Source organism: Lampetra planeri, chromosome 33 (genome assembly GCF_965212315.1).
Source record: "Lampetra planeri chromosome 33, kcLamPlan1.2.h2, whole genome shotgun sequence".
NCBI classification, from domain to species: Eukaryota; Metazoa; Chordata; class Hyperoartia; order Petromyzontiformes; family Petromyzontidae; genus Lampetra; species Lampetra planeri.
The window spans coordinates 1,704,411-1,727,337 of record NC_136139.1 but is presented as its reverse complement, the minus strand read 5'-3'; the positions used below and the strand labels follow the sequence as shown (position 1 = coordinate 1,727,337).

Below are 22,927 nucleotides of genomic sequence, written 5' to 3'. Positions count from 1 at the left end.
ATTGTCACCCAGAATGGGGTTCACTTGCCTCTATTGTGTTTCTAATGTTGTCAATGTTGTGGCCATTATGCCATTATGTGACCGAGGCTGCAAACAACACACCGGTGCCACAGTGACATGAGCGAACAAGCCAACTGGTCTAGACCTGCATTATACTGCTCCGCTATCCAATAGCTTTCTCCGGGTGATACGCTATTGAAAAGAAACAAAGGCAAAAGAAAAAAAACCCAATTCCGCTAATGTGTTTGCGTGCGGGTTGGTTCACAGCGGCGAAGGCACCGATCACAAAGTGCTTTGTCTGGCTTGAAGGCACGCTGCTTTGTACAGTGCATGATTCAAAGGGAGTGAAGGAAAACTGGGGGGGGGGAGTAAAAACGGATGGCTTGTGACGGAGAATGTGGTGACGTGGCACACACCACCACCACTACCACCCCGCCTTCCCGCAGGCCTGGAATGACATCCTCAGGGAGGATGAAGGGCAGGAAACGGGGCCGAGCAGCTATAACGGACTGCCCCACGGTTACTCAGAGATGAGCGGGAACGATTACTAGCACTTCTTGTGTGTCTGTGTGGGTGTGTGCGCGTCTTGTGCAAAGCAGGCTGGTTGTGCAGAAATGTGTTTACCAGCGAGTGCGTTTCTTGTTATGTTGTAAGCTTTCTATTAAATAATTATTACATGAGAAAAACATTGGCTATTGTACATGGGTCCTGAGTACAGTGTATAAAAAATATATGCAATTGCATCTTCTTTTGGGACTTTTTCAAGTGATGCAAAGTGTAAAAGAAAATATTTTTTCTTCAAAATAACAAAGGTGGAGCTTCATTAATGCAGAATAAAACTTGTCAAAAAGTACGTGTAATTTATTAATTACATTTATATGTAGACAAAATTAATTAATTTTTATATGAAGCAATACGTGCATAAAACGTAATCTAAATGAAAGACTTGCATGCGCAATGGATATGTTACTGACATTTACACGACTTGCTGTACTGCACTAGAGGCTGTTAACCAGTGTCATTAAAGCTGTTAGGGCCCTGGTGAGATGTCTTGAACAGCAGTAGAATCAGAATCTTTGTTAGGACTGTGCAGTGTATGGGGGGAGGGCTACTGCTGGTCGTCTTTGAGACCCTAGGAGATACACGGCTCCCTAACTGCAACCATATAGAGTGGGGGGCCCTTTGTGACTGCATTGTCTGCTCATGCATTTACGCAGACCGGCCAACAGCAGGCCCTCTTTTCAACCATGAGCTCCCTGCTTTACTACAAAAGGATGATGGTGAAACTCCTCTTTATCGAATCCCCGTCTGCTACTTCTCTAATGCACGCACCGCTAGTTGATCCGTACACGGACTATTTCCATCCACGGATAATAGGATTTGTAGTCTCCCAGGAGCACTAACGTGATCGAATTTGTAAACATTTTTGCACGGTATATTTGCACAAAGCAGCGTGGAGAGATGCGTGCTTGGAATTCTACTGAGAGACAGGAGCACAGGGGGTTATAGAGCACGTGCAGGTTAGTGACAGAATTCAAATTGTTCAAATGTCTCAGTGTGCGTGTGCAGGACACGTCGCTTGAAGGTGCGATGGCCGATATTTCAGTTATCACTGAGTGGCAGCCAAGGAACGTGCAAGTGTTGGGTAGATTATTATATCATTACTTGCCTCTAACAGTCTTTTAAGGCTATATGGGGGATCTTTGTCCTTTGTTACATCACGGAAACTGGAGAGATGGCATTGCCTTGGGGGAGGTTTTCATCCAGTAGTGGATTGATCCGGGCTGATGATGATGACTCTGAAAAATAATTATTTTCCATGATTACTGCCCAATGGTTAATGTATCCCTGACAATACGCATTCATTATACAGCATATGCCCCTTCTTTGTATTGTTTTTCTTGAGCATGCGCTACTTCCAATGGCTTACTGTGTCACGGTAGTAATGTCCTTCTAACACAAAGGTCGCACTGCATCTTTAGACTTAGCAGGGTGCTGCTGGAGATACTCAGACACTTTGTTACGTGGTTCATTTTGTTAAAATATGAATGCTCAGATTAATCCCATGTGAACAGCTGTACACGAGTACATTTTATGACGGTTTATTCAGCCATACATTATGTAAGTTCTTAGTTCATGCGGAAAGCATGCGTTTGAAGTACATCTTCTTATCTACATCTTTGAACACATTGAGTGCTGAATATTGACCTGATAATATATGGTTCATTTTGCCCTCGCTCTTGTATTTTGCCCCTTCCTGTGTAACTGTCGCTATTCTCTTGTTTACTTTTACTGTATTCCTGTCACATGTATTTGCTGTCATGACTGTCATCTGTATTGTGTTTCCTCTAAATTACTATTTATCCACGTGGTCCCTTGACATTGCCTTTCATTTTGTTCCATCTTCTCACCCATCTGTGTTTTTCTTTGTTCCTCTCCCCCTCCCACCGCCCACGTCTCATTTGCACTGTCGCTGTCAATTAACACTTACCCAGAGGCCCCTGCTCCTGCATCCCGCGGGACCCCTCTGTACGGGAGGCCGTCGTGGTGGGGTGAGAGCGACGGGGAGTGGAAGGGCCTCGGGGCCACGGACTCCTCCCTGCATCGAGACAAGCTGAGCGGGACCGACGGTGCAGCAGTGCAACACTACCCCTCTCCTCCGGGTTCGTGTTTCCACCCCACTGTGACCTGTCATAGCAGCTCTATTTAATTAATCGTCATTACTGTGATCAACATCACTGTAATGATTAGCTTTAGGATCATTATTACAATTTGTGTTTTATTTTATGCTGTTTTAAGCATGTGCAAGCCCATCGAGGCACTGTGTTTTCTGTTTTGTTTTGGCGGGCGTTGTTTTTTAATCTGACATTGTTAACATGTCATGCTTTTTGCGTTAATTCTTTATCGGGAGGCAGGGTGGCACAGTGAGAGGGGCTTGGGTTTTATTACTTTCTCAGGTGCCTTTCTGCGTGGAGTTTGTATTTTCTCTCCCCCTGTGTCATGCATGGGTTTCCTTCGTTGCATCCGGTTTGTTCTCGTAACTAAATAACATACACTGCAACTGGTATATGCCAAACATCCCAATGCTGTCAAATTATCTGCAAATTATAAAAATGGGATTACACACAGCAACATCGCCGGTGTTATTTTTCTCAACTTCCTTGCAATCGCATTCTTTTTAATGTTCAACTAGAGGTTTCAGTGTTCTTTACACTCCATGTTAAATTCAATAGCCACCTGTGTGACAGGCCACTTAAGTCATGTGATCCGTCAATGTGCACATTCCATGCTCTTCCTACCATCTGGCCGAAGGAAGTGATGGCTATGTGTGGCGATATCGGTGGCATTGGCCATGATTGCCCTGACCTTGACATCGTAAACAATATCTTGTTTTTTTGCAGGAATTTATTTTAGTTCAGACAAAACTAAATAAAGAACAACGTTACAACGAAGGTTGTGGGGACTGAGTTGGCATTTATGTACAGATGGAAAACACCTTACCACTCTTCCCATTAATACTGCTATGTGACGGAAAATATTTTATCTCAGGCAGTTGCCCTTATTCTAAGCAGAGATAAATAACACGTGGAAATATTGACTGGTTTATAGTTGGGTATTGTATTTACATTGTGGTGCAGGAATTGGAACATGGATTTAAATCAATTGGAATTTGGCAATGGTTGACATTAACCATTTTCTTTCATCAACATTGGGTATCAAACTCCCATACGAGTGGAAATTACACATCTTCTTTCATATGGCCAGATTCAGTTGTAAGTGATTTAACCTTCATTTATTTAATCAGTTCCCTTAAGAGTTGGTTGATTGGAGGTACAATACCTTCAAATATATAACTGGGGCCGCGAGAAGATACGTGGATCATCGTTTGGAATTCATAGCTGTAGTCGCACACATGATAGTCTGATGTTCCTTATTTAATTGAGTAAAGTAGACCAATCTAAAAGTTTAACAATGCATCAAGGGCGACTTGTTTGTGCACAGGTACACCGTGCAAAAATAGGTTATTGAACAATAATAAAATAAAGCGCGCACTGTTCTAATGTAGTCCGTTTAACACGTAGACTTTCGCGACCAATATTATCCATTATAGAGGTTTTTTTGGGTTAGGTCGCGTAATTGGTATGTTTTGTTTACGTGATAAACCTTACCAAAAAAAAAAACCTCTTATGCTTTTAATGTACTTCATAAGTATGTATTTGAGCTTTGCTGTGTGTGAAAATACCAGACTTTGTGAACATCGATAGAAATTTACAGTTACGCCTCGCACGAAGTGCACTGGATGTGGCTGGTACGTGCGTGCACATCCGCGTGCCGCAGATTTGACCGTGCACTTGTTTATTTGGCATTAAACACTTAACGTCGCAGACGGAGCGAGTGAAGAGGAGGCACAGAAGAGCGGCGTGGGCTCGTTGTACATGGAGGGAGCCAACGGCTACGCTGGGCTGCGCCGGGAGCCCAGCTACTTTGAAATTCCCACCAAGGAGCTGCAGAGAGAGGGCTCGGAGCCACCCACCAGGGACACCGACTGCGCCGCCAATGCGGTACGGCCCCGTTGAGAGAGCGCCGGGCACAAGGGCGTCTGTCGCCAAATTATCCGGCATGCACCTGGGTGATTTGGTGACCACGAAAGCGTAAAACAGAGGGGTGTAGGCTGCTGCATAGTAGTAACCTGTGGTTTCTTGCTTAATGTTTAACATGTGTTCATGTTAATATAAACAGAGAAATATTACTTGTGGATGTCATCAAACATTTAAATTGTAGAATTCCTGTTAGGGGAGTTAATCGGCAAATGAATTCTATTATCCGCAATTATTGGACATTTTTTGCAGTTAAGTGGAGTAAATTCGTAAATTCGTACAATTTGGCATACGGCTGCGCCGTGTAATTCTCGCTTAACCCCACTGCCTTCGTCTTGGCGGTCGGCACAGACCGACCACGTCTCCCCCTTCGTGAGCGGGCCGGGCCACGCCTCGTTCACCATCGAGTTCGACGAGAACTCGCCGGGCAAGGTGACCATACGAGACCACGTCCCGGGAGCGCCGGCCGGCAGCGTCGGAGGTGGCGGCAGCGGCGCCGCGGGCAGCGTGTGCTCGGGCAGCCCCGGCCCCGGCCAGCCGGGGGGGCGACCGCGCCTCTCCGGCCGGGACTCGCCGAGGATCGCAGCGGACGGCGTGGTGGGGGCGGCCGCTGCCGCCGACAGCAAGGTGGCCGATTGGTTGGCGCAGAGCGGCGTGCCGGCGGCGTGCGCCAGACGCTCCGCTCGCAAGGCCGGGGACCCTGTCGTCAGTGCCAAGGGCGAGGCGACTGCCAACGGCAAGGCCTTCAAAGGCAGGTCATGACCCCTTTTTTCCTTGAAGTGATTCATGTAAGGGTTGAGGATGACGGGGTGAGTCGAGGATAGTGCTCCGAGCCAGCAGCATTGAGATGTGAGTGTTAGAATGTGGCTAGGGACTGGACAAAAAGACGTAATGAGGTTTGATTAAAATGTTTCACTTGGAATTTATTTATATAATTTCAACTGGCTTGGACTTCATTGGTTCATGAATATTGGCCGACCACACAAGCTGATTTACCAACCTGCATCTCTTTTACTTGGTAGCCTGCATCGACGTCGCATCTACTTTTATGTATTATTTCAACTTACAAATTGTAACCCTGTGCCACCGTCAGGGAGCAAACACGAGGACGGCACGCAGAGCGATCGCGAAGATGAGAGCGTCCGCGGCTCGGGAGGAGGGAAGGGCGGCTCTTTGCGCGACGCCCTCGCCAAGCACCGTCTGGAGCAGCAGCAGGCGCGTCTCCGCTCGCGCGACGAGGACGACGACGGCGGCGGCGGAGGGGGCGCCCCCTCCCCCAGCCCGGCCCAGCAGGGGACGCCGTCCGCACAGCGCCAAGGCGTGCCCGGCCACGGCGCCGCCTTCACCATCGAGTTCTTCTTCAACGAGGACGATGGGAACCCGCGCAAGCGGCGCTCCAACTCGTTTTCGCCGGGCTCGGCCCCGGAGGCGGCCGACTGCGGCCCGCTGACGGCGCTGCGTGGCAAAGTGGGGCGCGCCGAGCGGTCCGCCGCCTCCGCGCGGGAGACGGAGCCGCGCGGGAAGCCGCCGGCGGCGACGTCGAATGGGGAGAGGCGCTCTCGGGAGGGCTCGCCGCACACCGGGGAGACGAGGCTCCTCTCGGAAAAGACGTTTGTGTCGGTCTCCGTGGGGCCCAGGCCCGAGCTGCCGCGCACGTCGCCGGACGGGGACGCGCAGAAGAACGGGGACGGCGGCTCGGGGGTGGGCGGCCGAGGCGACGAGCACCGCGGTTTGCTCGCGGAGATTGGAGAAACCTCGAAGGTCGGCGAGGACGCGATAGCCGGCCTGCACCGCCAGCTGCACCCTGAGACACCGTGCCGAGTCAATGTCACAAAGCCTCCTTGTCATTTAATTCGGCTATAGATGATGAAATACATTTGTTTGTTAGCCACATTATACTTTTACTGATTGATCAGTACTCCTCGTAGTTGTGTTAAATACATTTTTAGAATACCATCATTTAATTTTGTCTTAAAATGAATTCCAACGCCTTGAAATAGACAAGCTGTTTAAATATTAATGCAATGCCAAGTGGCAGCTAATGCTGCTTAGTTGTATCTTGCTTAGAAATACATTTGTCGGAACTAATAGCTGTATAGATTTTTCCAGGTCAAGTACTTTCAACAACTAGAGAAACCAGCAAGCAATTGTAAACATGATCTCACACTGCCCTTGCAGTGATGCAGCAACACTCTCCAATGTGCATACAAAAGATTTTATTCAAAGAATGAGATTATACCTTCCTGACCAGACTGTTTGTGCCAAAGTCTCTCATGAGTTGCCCACGGCAAATTACATTTATTCATAATTCTGTGAACATTTAGTTGTAAACTTTATAGCAAAATAAACCACAGAGACTTTTGAGAGCAGTGTCAGAACTACCCGAAGCTGCCCTGTGTGGCTGCCTTGTTATGTCTATACCTAAACAAAATGTACACTTCTAGATTTGAAGCTTTCGTGACTGCAAGGATTCATATTCTTAGGTTTTTTCGGTAAAGTCACGTAGATAAAAAATTAAAATTAATAAAAGTAAAATAAAATAAACATCACGACGTTTCGGAGGCAACACAAGCTTCCGTCTTCAGGTGGAACCGTCACGGCACGATAACTGTATCAAGTAAGAGAAATTCCAAGAAAACAGTCCTTGTATATATACTGGTTGAGGGTGGGAGGAGCCAAGGTAGGCCCTGAATATTATTTTTGTGAAGTTCGGTGCGGCTGAAGCACGCTGTTAGGAATGAGCCTTTGTTGTGTAAACTAGGCGCGGATTATGTAAATGTCCACTCCCTACTGGTTGTTTGGCACTAACTGCTTCCCAGCGAGTATTGTATTTGTCAGGTTTGCCTACGAAGATTTTGAGTTCATGATTTGATTATTGACTCTCTATGTTATACTGTAGTGATATTTTTGTTTGTTAAGTGAATTGGTCAACGGACATTTTTTTAGTACATTTCTTACAGCTTGACGATGTTTTGTGTTAATGCGCAATTCAGTTATATCATGGCTGAAGTAGCTTTAATACAACTTACAATAATATATAAAGGCACTATCACTGAAGTGGGTACTTAGCCAGATGGTGGGCTTCAATTCAACCAGGCCTTCCAAGTCTGGTGTTGGCTGTGCAAAGGCTGGAGGCTATACCAGAAGGAAGAAAAGCATTTGAAGGGGCTTTGGCATCAATGGTATTGTCGTTGATAACCTCTTGACCTTGATCTTTATATCCCAGGTATATGGAGTGTCAGTCAACGTCAGCTCATCCCTTCCTCACACGGACAAAGATGAGAAAACAAAGGCAGATGGCGTAACAGCAGCGTCGGCTGCTTTGGGATGGAAGGATGGAAAACCTGAACTGGAGTGGCAGAGTGGATTGGGAGGAACCATAGCGGTCTACCCTGTAACACAAATAACTGGCGCAGATCCTTTGGCGCAGGTATTTTTCTCGCCTGTTTGAACATCTTTTGTACGTGTTTACCTTGTGCGTTGTGTGCGTATGGCGTGTTTTTAATGGGTGAGTTAAACTCCTTCCGAAGAGTAGGGAGGTTAACTTCAATGTTAAGACAAGTGTAGTACGTGTAATGTCATGCGTAATGTCTGTTTTGGTGCATGGGTCAAAGCAAATAAAGCCCGATGCTTTTGTTGCTTTCAGATACAGACGCGTTTGTAGGAAGCTCGTAACTTCTGGCAGAATAGAATTAAGCGCACAGCAAATTTGCACGAGAACATGGAATGTAACTGTAGATGTATTTCTGCAGAAGATAATACGATGGGTTGCTTGCATGTGGCGGACAAAGGTGTGCTGCTTGTTACCAGAGCAGGTACCGAGATTGACATCTGTTGGTCAGCAACCAAATAGAAGACCTAAAACCACACGAAGTAATACTGTAAAAGCACATCTTTGAGTCAAATGTTGGCTCTGCAAAACAGCTACTGAGTACAGCAGAAGGAATTGATGGTGAGGTGTGGTGGCATCAATATCTCTGGCGGCGATGACCCTTTGATCTTGATTCCATTAACGTTTTATTTTCCGTATTTCAAAAACGGCTGTGAACCTTTCTGGTTCATTTCCAAATTGCCCACACGGGAGGTTCCTGGAGACGTTTTAGTGTCTCTTTGTGCTTTCGTGCTTGTAGCTTGATTGGGAAAACATTGGTTATGGTCTTTCTAAAAGTGCACTTCCACGTGTGTTATTTAGTCATTAAAATATTGAACCTGGAAAATCCCTTGAGACGGAACCTTCTAGTTTTCAACAGTGCCGTGTGACATTTAACAAAGTGACAAAAATAATGAACATAATAAACAGGGGGTGTCAACTTGAAGGTGATTTCCAGAGTTTTATCAAATATGGCTAATATATTGAGTAATTCATTGGTTCGACACGCACCAGAAACTGGTATCTTATGAGCATTTCTCCCTCATCAAGAAAGGGAGACACATTATTTCTATCTCATTTAGAGTCCTCGACAAACTTTGTCCGAGTTATAAAAGCCACTTCACATTTGTACTACTCGTGATTACCCCGCATCGTTATCGTGTCTCAGATGTGCGTACAATGCAGCGGTTGCTGATTGTATCTCCTGGCGCAGCTGTTGAAACAATGGACACGTTTCTTAGAATCCCCACCTCTGCCTCTCTCCACTTATAGGAGTATAAATGTTTACTCCACAGTGGAGTAGCCGGTTGTGTGTGTGGTGGGTAGAATAGTGTTGTTGTGTGTGTGATGTGTAGAATAGTGTGGTTGTGTGTGTGGTGTGTAGAATACTCTGGTTGTGTGTGTGGTGGGTAGAATAGTGTGGTTGCTTCCAGCTCTCTTAACAAGTCTGGCCAGTGTGTAAGAAAAGGCAAAAACACCCTCTTTCTGGGTCCTCTCGAGCCCCTCTCTAATGGGGGCCCTTCCTCCGACAATGGTGTGAGCAGCACATTTCAGAATTATATATTTACCTTTGCCTAATGTGTATTATGAGATGCTTGCTTAATGACCAATTAGTACATTGCCTTTTTGCAGACTAGATCTCCTCCTACGTTCTGCTTCAAAGGTCTGCTGCGGGGTAAACCTCCGGCGTGCGGCCTTGTCCAATTCAGGCGTGTGTTCTCTTCTCTGTTGCTAACAGCAGGCAAGGCCCGTCGGCCCTGTGGCCCCCAGCGCATCCCAGTATCGCTCACAGTGGGCCAGCTTGGCCACAACCCCCAATGGGAGCTGGCCCAGCTTCCCTCCAGGCCAGGACAACAGGCCTACCGAGCCCACGCCCACAGTCCCTGACAAGGGTAAGCTATTCTTGACTTCATTATAATAACCTTTTCCCGTTCCAATTACGTACACGTACATCATCATTTTGTTTTTTGATTCCATTCTGATGACGTACGTGAATCGGAAGAAAAATAAAATTACTTTACGGGTACCGAGGCTCCCAATAAGGCCATGCGGGAGGGCGCGTGGCACAGTTTGGTGCCAGCTATCGTAGAGCACGGTCGTGTCACTACGGTTCTCTGCGGTGAGAACAATGTCTTTTAAAACAACGGTGCTACGCTTCCCTAAATAAAACTAATGCTGAACCGTTTGCGCGTTCCGAGATTCGGCGGTGAACGGGACACCCACCCTGCAAACTTGCAGTTGTCTCAGAATGGGAATGGGTTAACATCTGCCTGAAGCCGGCGGAAGTCCGATGAAGCATTATATTCATGTGAGGCTTCACAATCCCTTCAGGTGATTATTTTTTGCATTGTACTATGCCACTTGGGATCTGCCTTCTCGCTATATGTGTATCGGTGTTGTCATGTGCAATGCAGCACTCTCTGGTGGCTGTATAATTAAGCTCGTATTTTTTCTGATCCCATCAGACAATTGCAATTTATACTTCCTCAATAGGTTGTGTGTTACATTTCTGAGTTTTAGATTGATGTCTGTTTATCTGAGCTCATGACTTAATCCAAAACTTGGGAGGCAAGGGTTGGTGGATGATACACTGCCAACCTTTCTGGCCTGTGAATTTGCCAGGAGTCAATGGGTTGTTAACCCATCTTTGCAGAACCTTTAGGATTAAATACCCTCTTCTTCCCACACACTACGATCCTTCGTGGAATTTGCCAAAAGTCCTCATGTAGGACTCTCTTGAATTTGAGTCTTGATTCTCAGTCAGGCTTTTGAGGATAAATACATTCCAGGATTATAACTGCAGCAAACTAAAAGCAGTTTTGTGATCTGTCCAGGTCGGCAAAACCTTAATACCCTCGTAATGTAAATTGAACTAATCACTGTCTCTGCAGAGAGAGAGTAATTGTTTTCCCATGGTAAAAATCATGCTCACAAACCTCAAGAACATTCCCCCCCCCACCCCACATTTTTGCTGACATCCTTAATTATTACAAACAACAAAGCAGTTTCCTAGAAGTGGCTTTTTGGCTTTGAAATTGTATGCCCTAATTCAAGCGGTAAGCCAGCAGCAACATTGAAAGCCTCGCTATAATTTAGGGGCAGCTACACATGACTAAGCCAGGCTTGGCTCTCATATGTAGAAAAGGTGATTCTCTTAGACTGTAAACCAATAACTCAAAGAAGGAAAAAATATTGGTTTGATGCTTAGTTGAACATTTGCCAGTAAGGGACTGTATAAACCAAGTACTTTTCTGCATAGCTAAGAATACCGTTCAAAGTCTGTGGCAAGATATACTTTAAATTCGAAATGTGACTTGTGGTTCTGAAGTTGGTAGATCTTCCCAAGAGTAATCTTTATTAGATTTGTAGATTGTGAGTCATTATTGATCAAGGTTAACATTGCTAAAAAAATATTCATATGAAAGTTATTTGCGAACAAGAAAACGAAAATCATTTAGCGGGAGTTTACAATAAAATAACTTAATATAACCATTCTCAATCTACCAATGGATGATGGCCTCCTCTCCCCATATTGGTTTGATATTTTTTTTCTTCCACACTTTAGCTGACTGGTCAGTTGTGGGTTGATCAAGTGAGGAGAGGGAAAGGCCAAATCTGATATCACTTGGCACTGATATTAGCCATGGCCGGAAATCGAATTTGGGTTTGCGGGTTCATAGCACACTTTGCTCGCTACTGTACCAGTGCCCCAACCCCTCACAGGAGTGTACGCTGCTGACTGCTGACTAACAAATATTGTGCAGCACAATCAAGATGCAACGCTAATTAAAATTCAGCTCTTGAGAGCCTACTATCATAAGGTCGTGAGTTCAAATCAATTTAGAGGGTCATCTGAGCCCATTATACCGTAAAATTAATACTACTTTGTGGGAAATGAAGAGTGGTTGTCCTATCAATAGACTGCCATAGAAAATGACAATTTCCATCATTGGCTCAGAGCCAGCAATAGAAGAGAGTACAGCCTCATGCTCAGTGAGCTGACTTGCTGTGAGTGTCAGGAGCATACGCCCATTTGGACGTGTCAGCTACTCAAAACACCATACTGATGAGGTACAGATAAAAACATGATTTTGGGTCTCCTGCTGACACATTTTCATTTTGTCTATTTGAAGGCTATAAATAGAATAGGCCACATAGCTATCAGGTTTGATGGTGTGTCACAATGAGAGAGGCCGGTCGGTGTGGTGGCAGTGTCGTCTGCCTGTGATCGATTCCCGTTCTGGGTTTCTGTCTTGGCAGATGCCGACGGCGGTGAATCGTGCGTCTCGGTACGAAGCTCCGCTTCAGACGGCACCAGCAGCCAGTCGGACAGGAGGCGACGGGCTTTGCCGCAAATCCCGCTCGAGAGAACGCACTCGGACGGGATCCCCACCACTGCCGTGGGGCCATTCCTGGCAAGACCCAGTTCGGGGACAGGGGCAGTCGAGGAAAAGGACGGGGCCAGAGTCGTCGCTGCAGACGGTTTGGCGAGCCAGGACGGTCAAACGGTGGCCGAACGACCCGCTTGTGGTGGAAATATCTGGGAGATTGATGTCACGTGCACGAGCGTGAAGGAGTCCGCGTCATTGGGCTTGCGCACCTTGTCCACGAAGACAACGGGGACGCAAAGAAGCGATGCTGGCGATGTTAAAGGAGGCCCTCGGCAGCCGTCGCAATCGGACTCTGGCTTCAGTACGCCAAAAACGTCGTCCGCCAAAGCTAGCGATGAGCAAAGGGACGGCGTGGGTAGCAGGCAACAGTCGACTAAATCGGACACGAGGCCAGAAAGCGAAGGTGGCCCGTCGACAAGACCCTTTGGAGACAAACCCTTGAAGGCCATCGGGCTCCTCAATTCATCCTTGCAGGACGAGGTCCTGGGGCGACCACGCAGTGCCTCGGAGAGCCGCCCCACCCGGCCGAGCGACGTGCAGAAGAAGGGCGGTGGCAAGGCGCTCGTACGCCAGGGCAGCTTCACGAAGGAGCGGCCAAGCTCGCTGGTGCCAATCGAGATGCTGCCGCACATCAGCACCGTCGCGCCTGCCGAGAGCCAGTGTAAAGGTACCGAGGCACGGTCATCTGCGCCTTCGTCGGAGGCACCAAAGGCACGGAGCGGCTCGAGGGATGAGTCTGAAGCAAAGGGAGGTGCTGCTGTCGGCAAAGATTTTAGCGCGGGGCACAGGGAGCGGAGCAACGGCGGTGAGACACGGAAGAGAAACGATTCCGGCAACACGGCGTCCAGCACGGACACTTCTCTGCTGCTGAAGGAAACCGAAGCAGCCGTGGCAGCGCTGGAGGCCAAGCTGTCGGTGTCGGGTGGTTGGGAGGGCCTACGGAGCCCAATCCGGTCCCCATCGCCCGAGTCTGATGTGGACACCTCGAGTACCGTGAGCCTGGTGAACGGGGAGGGCCAGCGGAAGGCTGTGACGCAACGCAAGGCCTCCGCCAACGCCCGCGAGAAACTGTCAGAGCTCCGCAAGGCGCGCTCCGTGGATCCCGGGGCGAAGGCGGACGTCGCGTTGGGCTCTCGTCGCACCAGGCCCGGTGTGGACAGGGTCGGAACGGTCGCCCGCCCGCCTTCGGCGGACTGGACGACGGACGACGATCGGCCGTCTTCCTCCACGGCGCGCGCCGCGTCTTCGGATCGCGCGTCCGCCTCGCGTCCTCCGCCGGGGCTCACCTCCACGGACGAGCTCATGAGGACGAAGCTGGAGGGCAGAAGCGCGTCCGCGGCGGCGATGATGTCCAGGGGCGGCGGCGCCGTGGGGGTGCCGCCCCGGGGCGGCTTTATGCCGACGCCGCCGTCCTCCAAACCGAGGCCGACGCGAACGTCCCTGATGCGGCGCGCCCGTCTCGGCGACGCGTCGGACAACGAGTCGGGCGACGTGGACCGAGCCTCGGTCATCTCGGACGTGTCCACCACGAGCTCGACGGGGGCGAGGCCGTCGCCCCAGCCGGGGCCGCGCAGGAGCCTGTCCCGCATCGACCTCCTGGCCCAGCCCCGGCGGCCGCGCGTCTCATCCTCGCGCAGCGACACAGAGGCCACCGTGGTGAGCTCGTGGCAATTATCCGTGCTTCCTGTTGGATATCGAGCAGTGGCTTCAGAACCACTGGTGTGGAGAGGCACCACCACCACCCCATTGTTTTTCCTTCCTTTTCTTTGTATCACGGTTGCAGAGTGCAGGCCCCAAGGACAAAAATGCCATGCAGTTATCCAACAACTAACAGCACTGTTGAAGGTGTAATGGATAAGAGTTTAATTACGTGTTTTTTAATTGAGCAAGGTAATACGAAGTTGGGAAAAGAGACCATGGGAGGCAATTTTAAAGTATAACAGTTTTAGGAAAGAAGCGGAAAGAGAGTTTTGACGTGCATTGTAGCAGATGAGAGGAAACAGTCTGGGAGATAAAAGTGCTCAACATGTTTCAGAATCATTGAGCTTATTTGAGTGTGGAGCTATTTTGGCTTCATTATTATTAGGCATTAACTCCCACACTTGCTCAGCGAGCTCCACATTACATCCTTTTGATGACTGTTCCTCATTCTCGGAAGCGAGCGTCACACGCGTTACGCGATCTCACCGTTGCTCGTTCTCTCGCCCGTGCACGTAGATGTCTCCGGCTTCGGGCCGCTCGAGCCTAGGAAGCCGCATAGCCGAGGCGGGCAGGGGCAACCTCGCGGCACGCCTCTCCGGAGCGGCCCACGGGACGCCCGGCGCCATGGCCAGGAGCCGCACGTGCAGCGAGTCGCGCGACCGCGAGCCCCGCAGCCGCTCCTCGAGCTCCACGCACAGCTCACCGTCCGGTATGGCCACCGTCCTTGTCGTCGTCGCCGTCGTCGTAGCCACCGTGGCTAGGAGATGTTAACTACCTCGCCTGGTATGCAGGAGGAGGGCGTGGGTGGATCCCGACCCTGACGCCTGCTGTATATATGGAGTTTGCGTGTCTCTCTTCTCGTGGTCGCGTGGATTTTTTTCTCTGGGTCTTCCAGTATTTAGAAACAATTTAGAAACATGCGTTTAGATTACTTGGATTATTTTACTGCTATAAATAGTCAAATGATAAGCCACTTAGTTGAGCTATCATTGGTGGCCAGGTCGCTTCTGAAAAAGAGCTACATAGCTCAGTGGGCCTTATCTGGTAAAATAAAAAATGGTTTAAATAGTTTCGTCATCGTCAGCCATGCTGGATGAAGTCCTCCTCAAGCCGCTACGATCTCGTGCTGTTCGACGATGCAATAATAGGCGACAATGGTGGTTGAGTGCGATGAGCATACTCGGCTAAACTGGACGAAGTGTAGTTTTTACACTCCGACTACTATATCAAGATTTAAGAGATGGCCATTGCTTCCTTCTGCGAGCTTCTGTGGAGCCCTAAGCAGCAGCGCCCTCCTCTACATGTGTTTGTGGTGTCATTGTTCTACTGAAGGCCCCGCTGTTCTTGATGAGTTTTACTCAAGGAAATTAATGTTTTCAGTCCGAGCAAGTTCTACTCCATTTGAAGTTGTTTTTGTTGCCTTAATAATTGTGATTTTTGTTTTCCCTCTCTCCTGCGATAAATTATCCGTGTTGTTTCATTATCATCGTCATTTTTGTCTTTACAAAGTGTGTACACCAACCTAATACACATTTATGACCCTTAGGTGGATGAATTTTGGAATATACAACTATTTTCAACTTTGTAAATAACATCAAGGGACTGATTCTCCAAAAAGTTTGTCAAAACATTTCACCTAACAATTTTTTTATTGTTTGGCAATGGAACCATTGACACATTTTCGTAATTTTTTACTAAAACTGACATTTTCCAACCACATGAATTGGGCTCCAAATGTTACAGCTTTCTCACAAGGCATCCCACTCATGCACTTCCCATTCCAAATTGGCTGCTTAATCATTCCTGCACTTTGCTGCTTTGGTTATTTTCAGCCACAATTCTGTTTGATTGATTGCAGAGAATGTCTAAGATTGGTTGTGGGAGTGAAATGCCCCCTTAATTGAAATAATGACTTATGTAACGCTCTCATGTGATTGTAATACATCTTAACATTTGAGTTTTGTATTATTTGTTACCATGATTAATGACATCATATACAACATACAATCCAATGTCTAATAATAACAAATGGTAAAAGAAAACAAGATTCAAGGATGCAATCTCCACCTCTTATCAATCCTTGAATGGCCTATAAAATATCACAATTGTTAGAAGAAGCAATGCATTTTGGCATGACTTTTGACTGTGACTTATCGTTGGTGGACGGACCTAGCGATGGTACTGACAGAGACAATGTACGTGAAGGCATCATCAAAGTGACGTTAAAGTTTTGACCAAAAAGAAAGTTACACGGTTAAGGGTTGGACTAAACGGATGAGTGAATGGGGGAATTCTAATTGAGTATCATGAATGCAGAATGCCAGTAAAGGTTACAGTCATGATGAGGCTTGATTGCGGTAAATATTTAATTACATTGCCTTCATTGTCATCCATCATTTAATGAAAATATGGTAGGACCATGATGATGAAACGATTGTAATTATTGATGTAGACAAGGCTGAAGGTGATGACAAGTGTTGACAGCAGTGATGGTGGCAGTGGTAATGATGATGATGACACACTTAATAACGTGTATGTAGATAATGATGATTTCTTTTTACTGTTGAAGTAATGCAAATGATATTTTTTCAGAGGTCTGCTTTCCTCCCATCATACGCAATGCTAGTGGTAAGGGCTGCAGTGTGTTCTGCTTTGGTAGAAAGCTTGATATCTGCTGCTTGGTTTGCGGTGCTGGGAAATGAAGTAATGTCTGTCATTGTGTTCAGTTGTGCGCTTTTCAAATCTTGCTTGATAATTGCACGTATGGTAAGCATAAGAATCACTTGATTAAATGATTGATTCTTACAAATCTCGCGAATTGCCTGATGAAGCTGGTTGTAATCAACAGCGAAACGTTGTACACTAATTGTAAATGTCGTGGGTGTTTTCTCCAACACCGTTGTGCTGAAGTAGTAACTAATTTAAAACGTTTGGTTTACGTGACAAACCTTGCTAATTGGCTGTGTCGGGTGGTGGTGGGTGTAATGACACATTTCTATTTACGTGATCTAACCCAAAACAACCCTTTATTGAAGTTGATTGTGACTTTCCCAATTTCTATGTATTACAAGGGATACGTTTTGGATGGTGACACGTCAAACGTTTTATCGCCCGTTTTCCTCTTACGCACAGACCCGCGAGACGTTTTGAAACAACGTTGCACGCTTTCGATTTTTGCTCTTGCCGCATCCCAACACACAAGGCACGCGCTGGCGCCAACGCTTGACCGACTACACCTCCACCTCGGAGGACGAGTTCGGCGCCAGCCGTGGCGGCGGAGGGGCCGCCCCCCGCTACTCGATCCGCATGCGTGCACCGGGGGCGCCCGCGGACACCAGGGGGGGCGCGACGCGGGGTGGGCCCGCGACGGCCACGCTGGCGGCGCCTCACCACCACCACCACCATCACCGGCCACCGTCCGGATCGTCGTCCTCCACGTCGACGGTGACGTCTTCCCGGCCCCACTCTGGCGGCGTGGGAGCGGCGTTGCCGCCCCGCGGCGCGGGATCCGCGGCGACAGGCGGCGGCGGTGCCGTGGCGCCGGGCGGCAGGAGGGGCGGCGCGAGTGGCGGCGGGGCGGCTCACACGGGCGCCGGCAAGCCGCAGGCCAAGGGCGGAGATGAGGATTACCTGAGGCACTGGACGGTGCACAGCGAGGAGATTGCGAGGTGGGGGCGGTGGCTGCGTCTCATCGTGAAGATGTGGTTGTTGTTGTTGTTGTCAGACTGCGAGTCCCCTACTGCTGGGTAAAGACCTGGCCCCATCTTCTTTCAATCTTTTGTTTTATTTGCCGTTCTTGCCCAGTGGTGGCTTCCCAATTGTTTGATTTAATTGCACCAACTCTTCTGCCATCTTCTGCTTCTCACCGTGATATAAACGCACTAAACAATCGGGGTGGATTGACACATCGATTCACCAAGTAATTTTTATTTAGAAGGTCACCATAGATGCATCGATCCACGCAAGCATTGATGCTTTTGATTTGTATATGCTGTATACAATGGGTTCATGTCATCTCTGCGGCCGCGAATGATGCAGCTGCAGAGGTTTTATTATTGAGGCTGTTATTACCATGTCAACGCACCGAGCCACTGAAAAGCTGGGTTTGATTTCATGCAGCCATCTTGGATTGAACCACATTCTCAAGCGTAATGAGTTGATGGTCTCCGCTTTTGCGGCCGTCTGGAATGCTCTTCCTTCCGATATTAAGAAGCCACTGGAGCTTTGCTCTTTTTAATCAAAATTGAAAGCTCATTCTTTTTAGCTACTTTTGTGTTTAGTTTGTTGTCCTTCCCCAACACCTCCAATTATCACAGTTGGCTACCTACGGTGCGAAAGAAGTTCAATATACATACATACCACCCTTCTTTACCTGCTCGGCTCCTCATTCTTCATGCCACCTGCCTCCCGGCCGGAAAATCAGTTCTGGCCGTTTGGTCAGATCCTCTGTTGTTAAGTTACGGCGCGTAAGAAATTCAACTATGCGTTCAACCAATGTTGCACGTGCCGCAAATCGACTTTGACGAACAAGCCTTGGACTCGTTGTCTACGTCCGCGCGTGTTTTGTGACGGCCATACCGTGACATGCCGCAGGATCAGCAAAGACCTCGCCAAAGACCTGGCCATCCTGGCACGCGAGATCCACAGCGTGACGGGAGACCCGGACGGAGTCAGCTCATCGGGCACGGCTCCCAGCACCACGGGCAGCACGGGACCACCCACCCCCGGGTCTTCGATCGACGCGCGCGAGGAGGTACACCAATGACAGTCGTCCGGTGCCAGGGGGCACATTTGTCAAGAAAGGTGTTTTCGTTTACAGAAGTACCTCTTCATATTTAAAGCCAGCAACATGCTATTGTTTAGACATAGCGGGTTTTCTCAGAAATATGATTGAGAACAGAGCTAGACTGATCCAATGGTATTTTAATCCCATGGTACTTTTATTTACTAGAGGATGACATTTGGTGTTGTGGTTATTTGAACTTGGTGAATATTGCTTAATCTGTATTTATTAAATATTATTTATCCACATGATGCAGTTACATTCATGAGAGAATGTACATGCACCGCAACTTAACTGGCCAGATGACTTCAAGAGTGCTTCTCTGCTGGAGATGACATTTGCATTAAGGCCATGTTAGTAAGTTTTCTGTCATTAAAATATCGCATGAGCATCGCATTGTAGGCGTGTCCCGGCATTCTTAGATGTACGAATGCACTAGAGATGAACACGGAATGTTAGACTTGGCGGTTTCTATTCTGATGCCAGTAAATTGTAAACCAATTGTTTTTGTCAGTAATCAACCACAATGTTGACTGATTATGGGGTCGGCGTATAACAACACAATGTAGTGTACAAAGGAGGTGGCTGCGGATAGATTAGTGTGGATAGCAAATGGGGTACCTGTATTGACGTCCTTCCGATTCTCTCCTACGCCTCGCACGCTCCCGTGGATACAACTCTCACCCTTGTCATCTCCAACACCAAGTCTATCTCACTCACCTCCATCTCATCATCCCCACCCATCTTTTTCGCCGAGCACTATTTAAAGCAATGTTCATCTTCCCCTAAGTTCCGGTTCCACTTGGCCTTCAGCTCGCGAAGCATCCCGACTCCTTCATTTATCCGTTCTCGGTGGGCCTCAGGTGGTGGCGTGGCCCAGCAGTAGCGCGTTTGACGCTTGTTGCAGAGGTTCGCTCTTCAAGCCCGGAAGTCGTCCGGGTTATTATTTTTATATATAAAGAAACGCACGCTCCTAAAGCAACAGTGGTATTTCATATTTTGGGAAATGTGGCGGCGTTATCAAGTGTTTCGGTATCAAGTAGAAAAATAGAAAGTCAAAAAAACTTGTTCATCTCTAGAGTATTCGTATGAATGTAGTTCTTTTTTAAAAATCCATACATTTGACGATGATAATCAGTGTCAAAATTGTATATATTACATTGCTGATCGATTCGTGAATACTCTTTTTTTATCTTATTGATATATAACATTTAAATGTAGAAAACAATCCATCGAATGCCATTAACTAGTCACATCAAAAAATATAACAATGCCCGAGTTACAAAAACGCTTGTGGAAAGGTAATTCATTCGTTGACGTTGCAAGAACTGGCTGCTGGCTGTCTTTCCTTACCGTCTGTGCCTGTTTTTATTTGTCGAGCACAACACACCCCTGAACTTTTCCCCCTTTGCTGCTTCTCTCCTCTCTGCGGTTCCCCCCCCCCTCCTTGTGCCCTCCTCTCCCACACTCTCCCCCGCTAGCTTGTGCCTCGCATCTTTGATGAGAGCCTGAACTTTAAGAAAGTGCCGCTCCCGGAGAGGCCTTGCGGGGATAGCAATGATGCCACCGGGGGTCAAAAGTTATCAGAGGTCAAAGATCACTTTACTCCCATCACGAGGAAGAGAACCTGGAGTAGAGATGAGGTCGATAAGAAGCTTTGAGTGTCGATCTATTTGTGTATTTATTTAATTGTTTTATTTTGAGAGTGTCTTAACCCTTTCACTTTGTGGTTAAATTAAGGAATGGTCGTTAGGAAGGATGTGTGATTGATAATGTCTCCAGTTTCCTAGTTAGGTACATGCTCATGCCGAATTATGTGGGTTTCAATGTCTGGTGGTGGTCAATGGGAGTGGCATTCAAATGCTGGCAGCAAATTACTTTCCGTAAAAAAATATGAGGCACGTGCATTTTGAGTGCAATATTAAGTGTCCTGATGTTTAACTATAACTCTTAACCAACGCATGTGGCTAAATGATTCAGTGAATCAATCCCTGGTGTTTGTATTTATGTTCATTAAGAGTACTGTGCTTGAGCAAATCGTACTTTGTTTGGCCGATTAAATTCATATTCCACAATTGTTTACAGAACAAATCAAGGTATCAGGATTTAATGTGTAAAGGTGCAGTTCCATCGCATTTGGAAAGCGAACTCTTTGCCATTTCACCGTAATTATTTAAAAACACGACAACTTCAAAGGGGCAAAGTGGGATAATAAGACACCAAAATAACTGACAATACAAGGAAATTGCATTTCAATATCTCACATATCATTAGGCATCTTGATGCAAGTTTAATTGTTAAATATGATTAGCACACTTTTTCTAAATACTCATGTCAGCTACAGGAAAATCGGCTCACGCTTATCTCGCACACAGAATTTGTAACCAGTATACGGTGAGAAAACCCACACTGACTCCCAAAGCCGTTAATTCTCCAATGTAACAATGGTGTTTGTTAATTGCATTCGCTGCAGACACGAACTGGTATGGAAGTGTGATGAGAAGTGGTATTCATCTACAAAAGCCTCTGAAGAAGTAATCCTTTTGAAATGCGTCATACATGCTCTTCATCAATTGCAGGCTTTAATCAACTGAAGTGATATGCACGGTTCCAATTATGGGTATCGCGGCAGGCACATTATTCAGCGTGTGAATGACAGATACTGGTTATCGCATGAGCACATTATTGTAGCATTAATCAAGCAGGGTAGACGCTGAGAAGCCGGGAACCCACATTTAAAGGGGCAGAGCGCAAAGAACCTGTGCCCACTAATGTTATATTCTTATACAGTGTGGGGTTGTGGGTTGGAAGTGACTAAAGGTATGTCCTTTTCTCATTATTTCACAAGCATGACAGATAATATGGTAATCCAGTTTTTATTGTAACCCGAATACAATGCACTCAACCCAGCTCGCCCAGTTCAGATTCCCCGCTGCGTTGGCTCACATTGCCATGCTTTCACGTCAAAGTGTGCCGAATGGAAACACATTTTAGCTTAAATGAAATTTGTTTTTTGGGAGGCCGTAAGTTACGCTCCTATTGCGTCAGTTTTCCACGTGAAATATTTCACTTGGCAAGTGCGGTATTGAACAAGTGCAAGACGTGACCTAACGTTGCAGACGATGTCTCGTGAGGCTTTACACAATGTATTTGCTGCAAGCGAAACGCACAAAGATGTGTAAGCACGCAGCGTCTGTGCGTATACAAAAAAAAAACAGCCAGCGTTTCCTTTAAGAAGTGCATTGTGGTCCTCTTTGCTTACGTCACCATCAAAATAAATGAACAAATGTGACCGACTGACAGCTTTAGGCATATGCACAGAGGCTGCGTCTTCGACACAGAATTTCGTGTTGCTTGAAAATCTACGGTTTTCCGGGTTACACTGTTAATTATGTCATGGTGGGTTTTTCTCATCATTCACACATGTTTATTACATTGTATTTAACTGTTTTTATAATTCGAAGCCAAGGACAGGAGACTGAGAGTGAGGTGACTAGGTTCCGGCCTCCTGCCTATCCTCCATCACAGTTTATGTGCAATGTTTACTGCTGAAGAGGACTGCTTGAGAGCAGTACCATTACACATCGTATCGCTCCACTGGCTATGACTGGCAATAGGAATCGCAGGGATTAGGACATGCACTGTATTCAATACATTTGGCGGCTACTACTGTTGAATAAATTGGCTGTTTAACTTTCAATCTTTAAATACTTTTACGAAGATGACAAAAAACGTGAACCTGCATTGAAGCTGTATTTTACTTAACGACAAAAATTAGCAATCACGATGAACCCAAATTTATTTTCATTTACAAAAAAAAACCGGCCGCTCACATTTTTACATGGACCTCGATTATGGAAAATTCCTTTTTTATTTTAATGAGTGGAATCCTCGGTGTGATGGACAGTGAGACATTGTATAAGATAATTGTTTGGAATTTCCAAATAACGTTGAGTACAAAGTCTGCTGATACTCATATCTGTGAGGTGAAGCGTTTTTTTTAAATTACCTCTTGACGGCATCGGCTTTTTAATATTCTACCCATGTGCAGTTCGAGTCCCCAGTCGTGAGTTCGGCTCTACCA

At 47.0% G+C, this 22,927-nt stretch overlaps 1 protein-coding gene across 4 annotated transcripts in view; it reads left to right on the top strand.

Annotated features, from left to right (window-relative positions):
- The window catches only part of LOC144729589 (centrosomal protein of 170 kDa-like), a 77,626-nt gene that overhangs the window by 40,168 nt on the left and 14,531 nt on the right, over positions 1-22,927 (top strand). For 3 of the 4 annotated variants that reach the window (XM_078609946.1, XM_078609947.1, XM_078609948.1), the window contains exons 8-18: positions 2,496-2,663; positions 4,387-4,562; positions 4,950-5,353; positions 5,696-6,359; positions 7,825-8,028; positions 9,707-9,860; positions 12,229-14,015; positions 14,577-14,769; positions 17,263-17,728; positions 18,654-18,813; positions 20,325-20,486. In XM_078609946.1, the coding sequence (XP_078466072.1) occupies positions 2,496-2,663; positions 4,387-4,562; positions 4,950-5,353; positions 5,696-6,359; positions 7,825-8,028; positions 9,707-9,860; positions 12,229-14,015; positions 14,577-14,769; positions 17,263-17,728; positions 18,654-18,813; positions 20,325-20,486 (4,538 nt within the window). The remainder of the gene's footprint in view (positions 1-2,495; positions 2,664-4,386; positions 4,563-4,949; positions 5,354-5,695; positions 6,360-7,824; positions 8,029-9,706; positions 9,861-12,228; positions 14,016-14,576; positions 14,770-17,262; positions 17,729-18,653; positions 18,814-20,324; positions 20,487-22,927) is intronic. The other variant, XM_078609949.1, reaches the window with a different exon arrangement.